Source organism: Loxodonta africana, chromosome 1 (genome assembly GCF_030014295.1).
Source record: "Loxodonta africana isolate mLoxAfr1 chromosome 1, mLoxAfr1.hap2, whole genome shotgun sequence".
NCBI lineage: Eukaryota > Metazoa > Chordata > Mammalia > Proboscidea > Elephantidae > Loxodonta > Loxodonta africana.
In genome coordinates, this window is record NC_087342.1 from 202,976,422 (window position 1) to 202,990,339 (window position 13,918).

General features: G+C 37.6%; 1 protein-coding gene across 8 annotated transcripts in view; it reads right to left on the reverse strand.

The window, feature by feature from the left end:
- Nucleotides 1-2,911: 2,911 nt before the first annotated feature.
- AHI1 (Abelson helper integration site 1) overlaps nt 2,912-13,918 on the reverse strand; it is a 212,412-nt gene continuing 201,405 nt past the window's right edge. For 5 of the 8 annotated variants that reach the window (XM_064291148.1, XM_064291151.1, XM_064291180.1 and 2 more), the window contains 3 exons: nt 9,052-9,154; nt 7,423-7,537; nt 2,912-4,334 (listed from right to left, as the gene is read on the reverse strand). In XM_064291148.1, the coding sequence (XP_064147218.1) occupies nt 7,460-7,537; nt 9,052-9,154 (181 nt within the window). In that variant the 3' untranslated portion in view covers nt 2,912-4,334; nt 7,423-7,459. Of the gene's footprint in view, nt 4,335-7,422; nt 7,538-9,050; nt 9,155-13,918 lie in introns of those variants that run through there. The other 3 variants (XM_064291157.1, XM_064291165.1, XR_010322954.1) reach the window with 3 other exon arrangements.

Below are 13,918 nucleotides of genomic sequence, written 5' to 3' on the forward strand. Positions count from 1 at the left end.
TTTCTTAAGAAACTGAAGAATTATAGTATGGACTAAAGATTTACAAAATAACTATGGGATAAAGAAATTACCAGTTTAAAATTTTTTTTTCTCATATATATTTCATTTTACTTAGGTCACTGTCACATTAAAGACAGATGTTTCTAGTCCCTAAGTAAGGAGCCCTGGTGGTATGCAGCGGTTAAGTGTTCAGCTGCTAACCAAAAGGTTCGAGGTACGAATCCACCAGCCGCACCATGGGAGAAAGACGTGGCAGTCTGCTTTGGTAGATATACAGCCTTGGACACCCTATGGTGCAGTTCTCCTCTGTCCTATAGGGTCACTGTGAGTGGGAATCCACTCTACCACAGGGGGTTTTACTCCCTAAGTGTGGTCACAGGTAACCACAATGATATCCAAGCTGTTTCTTGAGTTACTTGAGGGTGCTGTAGTCTCCTATTACTTGCTTACTATGCACAGCAACTGAGATCCAGTATATTAAGAGACTATCCAGGGAGTCACAAAAACCTTCATTTACTGGCTAGGGGTCTTTGGACAAGTTACTTAACCTTTAGAGCCTAGGTTTCCTGATCTGTAGGACAGGGAAGATTTATGGTTTGATGTAAAGAGTAAATGAGGTTATGTACATACAATGGAGATGTGAAGGATATTTTCTGTCATTAAGTTCAATTAAGTAAGAGATCAACAAATATAACCCATTGCTGTCGAGTCGATTCCAACTCATAGCGACCCTACAGGACAGAGTAGAATTGCCCCACGGAATTTCCAAAGAGCGCCTGGTGGATTCGAACTGCTGACCTTTATGGCTAGAAGCTGTAGCACTTAACCACTATGCCACCAGGGTTTCCATCAACATACAGCTCAACAAATTCAGATGTTTGAAAATGTCTGCATAATTTACTTACCAGATGTGCACCTCAAGTGGAAAAAAAATCATTTAAACATGTATAAAAATGTAAGGGTATAAATTTTAGTTTCTAGAACTTTCCAACCCTCTTAAGAATATGAGTTAAATATATGACTAAAGTGACATGTCATATAAAGCTATAAAATGGTAAGTTATTTCCTAGCTATTGTCTCGCTAACCTTCCTAAAGAGAAAATGCTTTTTCCCACTTTTTTTTTTTATTGTGCTTTAGATGGTTTACAAAGCAAATGACTTTCTCATTAAACAATTAATACACATATTGTTTTCTGACATTGGTTGACAACCCTACGATGTGTCAGTACTCTCCCCTAACCTTGGGTTCCCCACTACCAACTTTCCTGTCCCCTCCTGCCTTCTAGTTCCTGCCCCTGGGTTGGTGTGCCCACTTAGGGTCATTTTATTTTATGGGTCTGTCTAATCTGGCTGAAGGGTGAACCTCAGGAATGACTTCAGTACTGAGTTAAAAGGTATCCAGGGGCCATACTTTCAGGTTTTCTCCAGTCTGTCAAGCCAGTAAGTCTGGTCTTTTTTTTTATGGACGGGATATACGTTTTTATTTTTCTAGGATAAATATCTAGGAGTACAATTGCTGGGTCACATGGTGAGTGTATGTAAGAAACTGCAAACTGTTTTAAAAGTGGTTAAACAATTTTGCATTTTTACCGGCAAGTATGAGAATTTCAGTTGCTCCACATCCTTGACAAAATTTGATCTTTTTAATATTAGCCAATCTAGTAGTTTTTTGTTTTAGTAGGTATGCAGTGGTGTCTCACTATGAGTTTAACGTACATTTCCCTAATGACTAATGATGAGTGTCTTTACATGTGTTTATTAGCAATTTAAATACCTTTTTTGTTGATGTACAGGTTTGAATCTCTTGTCCACTTTTTTATTGTGTTGCTTGGTAGGAAATGCCTCTCTTTTACAAAACATTTCTAATAATTTAAAAATAAAATTAAGGTCAAGTATTCATGGTGGTGTAATGGTTAAGCGCTTGGCTGCTAGCTGAAACGTTGGCAATTTGAACCCATCCAGTGGTTTCATGGGAAAAAAGACTGAGCGATCTACTCCCATGAAGATTACAGCCTAGAAAACCCTATAGGTCAGTTCTACTCTGCCCTATAGGGTTGCTATGAGTTAGAATAGACTTGGTGGCACTTAACAACAACTTTCACTTTTATGGAAAGAAACCTTGCACAACATTTCAAATGTACCAAGTGTTAGCCATTTAAAATATAATTTCATTTAAAATGTGCATTTTCAATACAAAATTTCCACTCATGGTATAAAATGTTTCATGTTTTAAATCTTTAAAACCTGATTTTTATTCTAGCTTTGCAAACCTTATTCATAGCATAGTTTTGACACTGAAGAAACTTTAACGTTCAAGATAGTTGAATCAATTGGGAAGTAATTCCTAAGAATGGTTTAAAAATATTATTTAGATCTAGAATAACAGAGTTTCAAATTCTAACTTGTTTGGAGAAGAGACTACATGAAAATGGCATAAAATTCCATAATTTTGGAATGAAGATAATCAATTTGTTACTAAGAAAATGCATGGTGCCATAGGTCTTCAAATGGATTTTTGTGTCTGATTGCTCTGCTTGATCTAGATCTATAACTTGAGGGCACTGTTACGATCTTCCCCATCCCACCTCAAGTCAGAGAGTGTGGTAAAGATGTTTTATTCATCTATTTGTAAACATAACACAAGTCTTACTTTGTCAGCAGGACAAGAGAGAAAAGGACTAGGCTCTGAGTAGAACCAACCTTTCCTGATGCTTACCTCAACTGTTATTTCTTTCTTCAGTAGTTGCAATATAAAAATAACCCTTTATTTTTCATATTACCATCAAGATCTCAGCTTAGCTTCCTCTAACATATTTCACCCACTTGTCTCAATTTAAAATATTCCTACAGCCTATTGAAATGCTTGGTGATGAAAACCAAAATCACAGAATTAACACACATCTCAAAACTATAAGCTGAAACTGCAGAGAGATGTATGGTTTTATTTTTTAATTATCAAGTACATTCACAAGACAGAAATAACAAGCTTGTACAAGGGTGACAAGCTGGCTGGGCCCAGCTGTACCTGACACACAGACATAAGTATCTCCAATAATGAACTCGGTGCCGTCAGAAAAGACCTCAGCGCCCATCACTGAGGGCTTCAGCAGCCATCAGCGCCACTCACCACTTCTGAAAATGCCTTTTTTTTTTTTTAAGTTCTACAGAGCTGAGGCATGTTTACCAATTTTCAGGCCTCTTTTTTAAACATGTGCAGGGATAAGGACCAAACATATTTTTTACTAGAGATAATGCACACTGGGTATACATCTGGCAAAATTTACACCTCAATGCCCAACACTGTTTTTCTCACTTCTTATTTCAATGGAACCAATTGTCTAATTTGGCAAAAAAGTTTTTCTAATTTGATGTTAGTTCTGATATTCTTGGGGTTAGATATTTTATCAACAGACTTATAATCACATTGTGGAGAAAGAAGAATCAAGAAAAAACCAAAAAAAAAAGAAAAAAAAGAATTTTTCTATTATAATATCACGCTTTAAAATGTACAGTCATACAGCAGTAACTATACATGACATTGTTTTTCTGGAACTAAGAAATAAATAATGCAATGGAATAATTTAAAAACAAGTATTAAGACTAAAATAAATATTAAACAATGAAGTCTACAAATCACCTATATTTTTAAATAAGAAAAGTTTTTTTTAAATGTAAAAAAAAAAAACCAGAACACTGTTGCCTGTCCAGCCAAAAATCATTATGAGTTTAGGTATATCACAAGTTACACATATGATTCTTTCAAAACAAATATAAAATTTTGATGCTAAAAAAGCAAATTGTTCCATTTTAATAACTTTCTGACCATTTGAAATACACAATATTCTAAAGCTGCTTATCTTTTAAATAAAGTAAAATTTCAAAAGCAGATACTTCATAATGTGAGCATAACATCACACATATAACCACAATACAGATATAATAAATAAATGATTACTTAACAGATATCCTAACAATACAAATACTTTTTCTTCACATCTGCTGAGTAACAAATACTTTTTTTTTTTTATCGGTATTTCAACAGTGGTAATGTAATTCTGATACAATTACTAATAAATACAAGTACCAATACTTTGACCAACAATAATCACAATGGTTTATAATAATTAAGATCAAAGGCCACATTTGTTTTTCTACCCACACCTTGCTTCTGATTTTTCTGGATTCTTTCATCAGGACACGCAGCAGTGGATCCTTTCTTTCTTCCTCAGTATTTGAAAATTCTGAATTTTGAAGAGACATTCCATTTGGTTTAATGTGTCATTTCATTTCCACCCATTTGGTTCTTTGTCTCTTCATTTTTCTTCAACTCTTTACTACGGAGAAAAGTTCACAAATGTACTAAACGAACTTGAACACAGTTTTAGCCACAACCAAATCTTAGCATGCTGAGGTAACAGCAGATAATAAAACACTGTGCCACACACACACACACACACAGACCAAGTAAGACCAAAATATTAATTACCTGTTTTCTAGTTTTCCTTTCCAACATACTATTTACGTCTCTTAACGTTATTAGCAGGTATTTAAGGCCTCCTCCAGCATTGACAAGTTAATATAAGCAAAACAAACAAACAAAAGCTTCTCAATACAGACACTGTTGCTGTTAGTTGCTACTGAGTTGTCTCTGACTCACCGCGACCTTATGTATAACAGAACAAAATGTTGCCTAGTTCTGCGCCATCTTTGTGATAGTCATACAGTTCATACAGACACCAAGTACTCCAAAACCCTATGTGATTTCCAGAAATTAAGAGTTTTTTTTTTGTTGTTGTTTTAATCAGGGATCATAAAAATCTTCATTCATTGGGAAAAAGATCATCATGGATGATGCTTCTGGGCTAGTGAATGGAAAGCCCATGGACCATTTTATTAAAAAGCACTCCTTCGTCTAGTCTATGGCTACTCCTATTTTTGTAATTAACTATTATATTTTTGAAATCAATACAAAAAAGTTTGTCTCACTTTGATTGACAAAGATAATGATGGTTAACTGACTATGCATCTAGGTACAGTTTTGAAATAAAACAAATTACACTATTAATACAAATTAAGAACCAATACATAGATAAAACAAGAAGTTGCTTCCTTAGAGACCATGTAGTAGGTACAGGTACAGTGGTGATAAACTCATGAGGCTGAAGCTGAAATTCTTTATTCAGTTATTCATATACCAGTGATGAATATCTGGATTTAGACAAAAATGTTATTGCCTTTCTTCTAAACAGGAAGGACATTTATTCAGTTGCCCTTGGAAAACTGTAGCCTAAGAAAGATGGCTATCTGGCTAAGGTGGGGTCAACTCTATCAATCACTCCTGAGGAAGGTGATGGGGGGGCACTGTGGAAGAAAGGGCAGGGACTAACCATTTCCTAAGGGGCCTCCTTGGTAGCACAGGAGGCTTAGGGAACACCTCTGCTTTTAAGGCTAGGCCCAATCTTAAATAAATGGATGTACTTGCTTTTCATATTAAAATATTTATACCTGAGGAAAAAAATCTTTTGTCAATCCATGCTTCTTGATTTTAAATATGTTAAGTACAACCAAAATAAACTGATATTATATATAACCCAAAACCAAACCCACTGCTGTCAAGTTTATTTTGACTCATACAGACTCTGTAGGACAGAGCAGAACTGCCCCACAGGGCTTCCAAGGCTATAAATCTTTATGGAAGCTGACTGTCACATCTTTCTGCTGCACAACAGCTGGTGGGTTTGAATTGCCCACCTTTTGGTTAGCAGCTGAGCGCCTTAACCATTGTGCCGCCAGGGCCCCGATATTTCATGGAGAAGCCCAAAAATATGTTTCAAGTCAAGCTCATGCAAGTCAAGCACCCGAAAATGAGTATAAAATGGGACAGATGAAATGGTGTGTCAAGGTACGATTCACTAGGCGGTATGACAAGTGTGTCAGCTCTGTCCCTATGTGTATACAGAGAAACTATGTAATAAGGCTTGCCCAAAATTAGTCTTATAAAAGTGGGAAAGGAAGTAGTAAAGGCTCAAATGAATTCCAAGCGCAAGTCACACAGAGACCCTACAAGCCTCTGCAAAGGCAGTGAGAAAGGTAAAGGGACCTTAGAGGAGGAACAAGGCAAAACTACCTGAGGGAAGGAGTTCATGGCAAAAAGCAGGTCATGATAAAAAGAAGAAAAACAGGAAAAGGGAAGAAAGAGCAGCTGGAAATTAGTGAGATGGGTCCTGCACGTGCAAAAGACAGAGGACAAGTTAAGGCTATCTGGGGGAGGGGGACTGCACTGTGAGAAGTAAAACCAAGAAGCCAGAAGGTCCCTCAGGAGAGGGAACCCAAAGAGAAATTTAACTAGAGAAAGCTGAAGTAGGTAGTAAAGATAGCATCTTTAAGGGAAATGATTCAGACTAAGAAGAGGATGACACATGGGTAGAAAATGACAAAGACTGTCCATGAAAGGCAAAAATGGGACAGAATAAAAGAAAAAGCAGAAGAGATGGGCAAATGTACATCTCTAACAATTGAGAGCTCCCTTTTGACAAAAGAGGGGAAGCAAGGGTGGTACATTAGCTTGATGGATGCTGACAGCGGGGGTACTTGAAGGTTCAGAGACAGGAGAGATTTGCTGAAAGAGGGAAGGGATGTCACCTTGCCAAAGACACAGGAATAAATCCAAATCCAGTCCTTCTCTGAGTTCTCTCTCCTCATAAAGTATCCCAACATAAGTAAACAGAGGAAGAGAGTAACAAACGTGAGGGCCTCTGAAAAGGCACGTGATGTGAAAAGAGAAAGGAAAATCTGAGCAGCACAATTGTGAAAATGAATATGAAACTAGGTTATGTTCATGCATATGTTATGTGTGAAAAACGAGATTCATAAAAACATTTGGCCCTTCCCCACAAGAAATCCAATCCAATAAATAGTCCCTGAAGGTTTACTATGTGACCACATACCAGGGAAGTACTGATGAAAAAAATGTGAGCCTGTTACTGTGTCTGCCTGAAGGTACTTCCATCATCAGGGTTAAGAGGCAAGGCAAAGATGGAAATGACCCAGAACCTGGAGCCAGAAGACCAAGTCCTAGTTCAGGCACTTGGTAGCTATGACTCTGGTTTCTTTCAGTGTAGAAAGAAAAGGGCTGTATTAAAACATTTTTGAAATTATTTTCACTTTTTTAAAGAAATGATCAAGTAATACCTATCAATACACTGAACAGAAAAATTGGAAAATACACAAAGTAAAATGGAAGATAAAAAATCACCACAATAACAACACTCGGATAACTACTGATATTTTTTGATGTCTATTGTTCAGTATTTCTATGGTACATAGAAACTAATTTATAGTCATTATTTACTTAAAAATCAATCATAAACATCCTTCCATGTCTACAAAAACACCTCTATTTATATAATGAGTAAGTCATACCGTTGCTGTTACCCGCTGCCGTTGAGTCAATTCCAAATCACAGCGACCCTATAGGACACAGTAGAACTGCCCCACAGGGCTTCCACGGAGTGCCTGGTGGATTCCAACCGCCGACCTTTGGGTTAGCAGCCATAGCTCTTAACTACTACATCATCAGGGTTTCCAAATAGGTCACAGTACTCTCCTATAGAAGTGTCTCATAATGTAATTAATCCTTTATTCCTAGAAATCTAGCTTTTTCCCTTCTATTTTTCAAACACGGCTTAAAGGAGTAGCCTTTAACTGAATCTCTGCATGTATTCTTGAATATTTTCTTACAATAGATTCCTGGAAATAGAATTGTCAGGTCAAAAGACATGAACATTTTGAAAACTAAAAAAGAATATATATTACTGAACTATCATCCACAGAGGATGGGTCAATTTTATAGTTATCAGCAGTGCATGGGGAAACCCATTTCCCCACACCCTCATCAACACCGGCTATTTTAAGTTTTGAAAGTTGTTGCCATCTCGTGAGGGAAAATTATCATCTCATCTCATTCTTTTCATTTCTATTAACGTGATACCTAGAAGGCGAACATTTTTCTTATGTTTATTGCTATTTATAGTTCTTTAAGAATTTCCTGAGTATGCCATTTGCTGGTTTTTCTATAGCTGTACTTCCTTTCCTTGATTTCTTAAAAGTTTTTATATATTAAGGGTATTAATCCTTTTTCTGTCATATATTTTGTAAAATTCCCCCATCCCAGGTTACTCTATGTTTTTAAATTTTATTTTTTTTAATTTTATACATGATTTTAAATTGCCTATTATTTAAATCTAAAAACCTGTTTCAAGTGTTAAAAAGTCATTCCTTAATCCACGATTGCATTAACTATTCATTTACATGCTTTCTTCTGTACAGTTATATATATATATATATTTTACAATTAGAACCTAAAGATACTTTCATAACTAAAATTTTGAAGCTAGTTTCTAGAAAGTGGCAAATTACAGAATGTGGATGTGAACAGGGCGGCAACATTTCATTTTCGGTAGACAAACTTTATTTTTACCTAATAAGACAAGGCCTTTAGGTAGGTCTTTCTTCAAAAGGTCTTTCCTGTCCTTATACCACACAGGAATATCCTGCCATACAAACACATTTTCCCACTAGGCTCAGTGGAAACAGTGGCCCACCCTTCTCTGCTTTAAATTCCAAGTCTGTGTATTTTCTCAGGTCCCTGGGAATTATCCTTCTCCTATTCCCTGCATGGCTCCTTCTCAAGTGGCTCTTCCTGTTCAGCTTGCAAATATTTTTGTCATTCTCCTCCTTATAGAAATCCTTTCTACCTTCTGTAGATCCAGTATCTAAATCCTAGATACTGTCCAGTGTTTTCTTTCCTTTAAAGTCCAGCTTTGAGGGTCTCCCCTTTTTCACTCTTCAGGCTAAAGGCAATCCGACTTATGCTCCCAGGACTCTTGCCTAAAACCATCCACTCCAAGGCCTCTTGGTTGCAAATCCTAAAGGGATTTCTGTCCTCATTTTACTGGTCCTCTCTCTGGCATTTGTCACTGTTGACCATGCCTTCCCTAAATTTTTTGCTGTTGACTCTATGACACAACTTTCACCAGGTTTTCCTGTTACCTCTATTAAGGTGACTTTTCGGCCCATTTGCTCATTCTTCTTCACCTGCATGTCCATCATGTGTTCCCGGTTCTCACGGCTCTGTTCTTTGCCCACATCAGAACTGCAGGAGGGAGAGATCAGAAACAAGGCTTTAGTAAGAAAGCTACTGCAATAGTTTAGATGAGGCTTTGGTATAGGGAAGCGGCAGTGAGAAGAGAACTTGTTGCCACTGAGTCCATTCCAACTCATAGTGACTCTGTAGGACAGAGTAGAACTGTCCCATAGGGTTTCCAAGGCTGTCATCTTTGGGGGAAGGAGACTGCCACATCTTTCTTCCACAGAGTGGCTGTGGGTTCAAACTGCTTACTTTTCGGTTAGCAGCAGAGAGCTTAACCACAGCACCAGCAGTGCTCCTTATGGAAAGAGAAAAGGGGCATAAATGGGAAAATATGAGCCAAAAAAAAAAAATTTTTTTTTTGGAACAGAATTATTTCAATGATTATATATGGGGTGAGAGACAAGGAGTTGCTTAATGAGGCAGAGAGATAAATCTTCAGTGGGTTGGCTCCTTCTTAACAAGCATGATGAAGGGACAAGAAAAAGGAAATTTCATCTGCTCCAGAAAAATATTAGATGCCTGGGAAAAACCAGGACGTTTTTACCACATGAAATTAAATGGAAAAACGTATTAGTGTATATATATATGTATATACATATAACATGTATGTATGTGTCTGTGAGTACATACACACACACACACATATATGTAAAAGTAAAGTAAAGGAGATTTCTTAATGACAATGAAATGGGTGAAGGAAGTATATTTCTAAGAAAGCTGTTAGATTCTGACCTAGAGAACGGGAACTATAAGCTTTTCAAATGACTCAATGGCAACAGCAAAATATAAAAGAAACATTTTGTGGATGGGTGTATAGTAGGACAAATTATATGAGGAGAAAAAAATTCATGAAAGCAGTGGAAGACGGTGTCTCCTTTCTAGGATGTCCAGGAATGGTGAGAGACAACAAAATGGAGTTTGAAAAAGATGCAAGAACTTAAAAATCAGGTAATAAGTAAGACTGAGTAAAGACATATAAATAAAATGAAGTCAGATGACTGACAGAAGGGAAAAAATCAGAAATAACGAAGATCAAAGAATAAATGAATGGAGTATATTTAGAAAGGAACAGAACTTAAGAAAGGAGGCCTGGCAGCACAATGGTTAAGTGTTTGGCTGATAACTGAAAGGTTTGTGCTTCGAAGCCACCCAGTGGCTCCGTGACAGAAACACCTGGTGATCTGCTCCTGTAAAGATTACGGCCTAGAAAACCCTATCGGGGAGTTCTACTCTGCCACATGGGCTTGCTTTGAGTTGAAATCAACTTTATGGTACCTAACAACAACAATAACAGAATGTGAGAGGAAATAAAAGGTTTAGCTAACAACAACAACAAAAAAGACATTGATAATTCACAATCTTAATCAGTCTGAAATCCATCCTTTTAGACTTATCTCCAGGGAACATCTGTTCTTGAAGTTAAAACTTGTAAGTCTGTGGAAGCCAGGGTGATAAGGTGAACAAGGGAAGCAAACCAGAGATAACACAACAAAGGTGAGCTGTTGCCAAGTGAAGAGTGGACGGCTCATCTAAAGGGAGTAGCTCACTTTCTCAGCTCTAGCTGAGGGATACCATGAGAGACTAGGGAGGTATGCTCCCAGAACTTATGATTATTTTCAACAGAAGTCAGAAATCTTCATTTCCTTTTATATAAAAGATTAAAGTATTTGTATTTTTGGGTCACTTATAAATAAATAAATAAAATTAAACACACACACAGTGGAATATTCCAGGTTGACCTCTTTTCTAACCATAGCAGACACTTCCTGCTGGCTTCAAGGTATCCATGTGCTTACACACTTTCGTGCCTTCGCTTGTGTTATTCTTCTAGGTCCTCCTCTTCTTGTTCACCTTGTGAATGTCTCTACTTGATCTTCAAGACTAAGATGCTGTTTTACCCATTTGGCTTTCCTGGCCATTGTAGGAAGATCAGACTGCAGTGATCCCCTTCCCTTCAGCCCCTTCTCTGCAATAATCCATATACAATCTATTAGAAAACTACCTTGAAGATACTGCAAACTCTGTACTTTTGCTTCCAGCCAAGATGAAGTAACAAGGACCAGATTTACCCTCTTGCCTAAAACGACCAAAAAACGGAAAGAATATATGAATCAAGATACTGAATCACAGGCTGTGAGCTCTAAGAGATGGGAAATAAACAAGATGAGCCCTATGATTACTTTAGCTTACTGCCTTGAGAGTTTCCAGACCAAGATGCAGGGAGGTGAAACTCATGTGGAGCCTGGGTGAGGCTCTTTGAGTGAGGAGATGTTGCTGTGTCTGGGGAGACCAAGAAGGCTAGAGTTCACAGAACAAAGCACAGGAAAGGAGAGAGCTCCACACAGAGAGAACTACGAAGGCCTACAAAGGGTCCCCCCATCAAGAATCCAGTAGGGTACTGATGAGCACATAGATTTGAGGAAACTACCCAAGGCCATGAACAGTGCCTATTCTCACCAGCCAGGTTGGAAAATCTCACAATTAATGGAGCATTGGGTGGAGTACCTAGAAGGGTCTTGCCTCAGTAGTTAGGAATAATTATCCCTAGAATAAACATGGCTCTGGTCCTACCTAACAATTCTTAAGAGCAAGACCTGAAAGATTTACGTTGTTTTGAAGTAATTTAACTACATTCTAGAATAGGGCTCAGCAATATTTATAGGAATATAAAAATATCTAGCAGCCCAAAGATAAAATTCTCAATGTATACGGCAGTTTGAATCCATCAGGCGCTCCTTGGAAACTCTATGGGGCAGTTCTACTCTGTCCTATAGGGTCGCTATGAGTCGGAATCGACTCAATGACACTGGGTCTGGTTTTTTTTTTTTTATAGCATCCAGTAAAAAATCACTAGACATGCAAAGAAGTAGGAAAATGTAACCCATGATGAGGATAAAAATCAAGTAAAACTGACCAGGAACTGACAAAGATGAAAATCAGCAGATAAGGACATTAAAAGAGTAATAACTGTATTCTACTTGTCCAAAAGGTTAAGTTGACATATAGAAATTATATAAAAGACCCAAATTGAACTTCCAGAGGTGAAAATTAAAATTTCTGAGACGAAAAATACAACGGATGGGATCAAAGGCAGATCAGATACTGCAGAAGATTAAGAGAACTTGAAGACGTAACAACAGAAACTATTCAAAATGAAATAGAGAAAAAAAGTTTAGAAAAAGAGTTGCGAGACACCTTCAGATGGCCTAGTGTATGTGTAATTAAAACCCATAGCATTCTTAAAGAACAGGAGAGAAACAGTGGGACAGAAAAAAGAAAGAAAGAAAAAAAAAAACAGAATAGAAGAAAAAATGGCCCCAAATGCTCCCAATTTGATGAAAACTGTAAGCCCACAGATTCAAGAAGCTCAACCAAATATATGTAGGAGCTATACACTGAAAACTAAAAGATAAAACAAAGCAACAATAAAAAAATATTGCTGAGAGGAACTAAAGAAGATCTAAATAAGTGGAAGACCTAAATAGATATATACTATATTAATGAGTCAGGTGACTGCATATTGTTAACATATTAATTATCCCCAAATTAATTTACAGATTCAATGCAATCTCAATTGAAATTACTGCAGACTTTGTTGTAGAAATCGACAAGCTGATTTTAAAATTCATATGGAAATGCAGTTGACCTTGAATAGCCAAATCAACTTTGAAAAAGGACAAAGTTGTAAGTGAAATTAGTCAGAGGCAAAAGGACAAATATTGTATAAGACCACAATTATAAGATCTTGAGAAACAGTATAAACTAAGAACACATATTTTTGTGGTTACGAGGGGGGGAGGGAGGGAGGGTGGGAGAGGGTTATTTACTGATTACTTAGTAGATAAGAACTACTTTAGGTGAAGGGAAGGACAATACTCAATACATGGAAGGTCAGCTCAAATGGACTGGACCAAAAGCAAAGAAGTTTCCGGGATAAACTGAATGCTTCAAAGGTCAGCAGAGCAAGGGCGTGGATTTGGGGACTATGGCTTAAGGGGACTTCTAAGTCAACTGGCAAAATAATACTATTATGAAAACACTCTGCATCCTACTTTGAAATGTGGCGTCTGGGGTCTTAAATGCTAACAAGCGGCCATCTAAGATGAATCAATTGCTCTCAACCCACCTGGATCAAAGGAGAATGAAGAACACCAAGGTCACACGACAACTATGAGCCCAAGAGACAGAAAGGGCCACGTGAACTAGAGACTTACATCATCCTGAGACCAGAAGAACTAGATGGTGCCCGGCCACAACCAATGACTGCCCTGACAGGGAGCACAATAGAGAACCCCTGAGGGAGCAGGAGATCAGTGGGATGCAGACCCCAAATTCTCATAAAAAGACCAGACTTAATGGTCTGACTGAGACTAGAGGAATCCCGGCGGTCATGGTCCCCAAACCTTCTGTTGGCCCAGGATAGGAACCATTCCCAAAGACAACTCATCAGACATGGAAGGGACTGGACAATGGGTTGGCGAGAGATGCTGATGAAGAGTGAGCTACTTGTATCAGGTGGACACTTGAAACTGTGTTGGCATCTCCTGTCTGGAGGGGAGATAGGAGGGTAGAGAGCATTAGAAACTGGCAAAATTGTCACGAAAGGAGAGACTGGAAGGGCTGACTCATTAGGGGGAGAGTAAGCGGGAGTGTGGAGTAAGGTGTATATAAGCTTATATGTGACAGACTGACTTGATTTGTAAACGTTCACTTAAAGCTCAATAAAAATTATTAAAAAAAAAAAAAAAGGACAAAGTTGTAGAACAA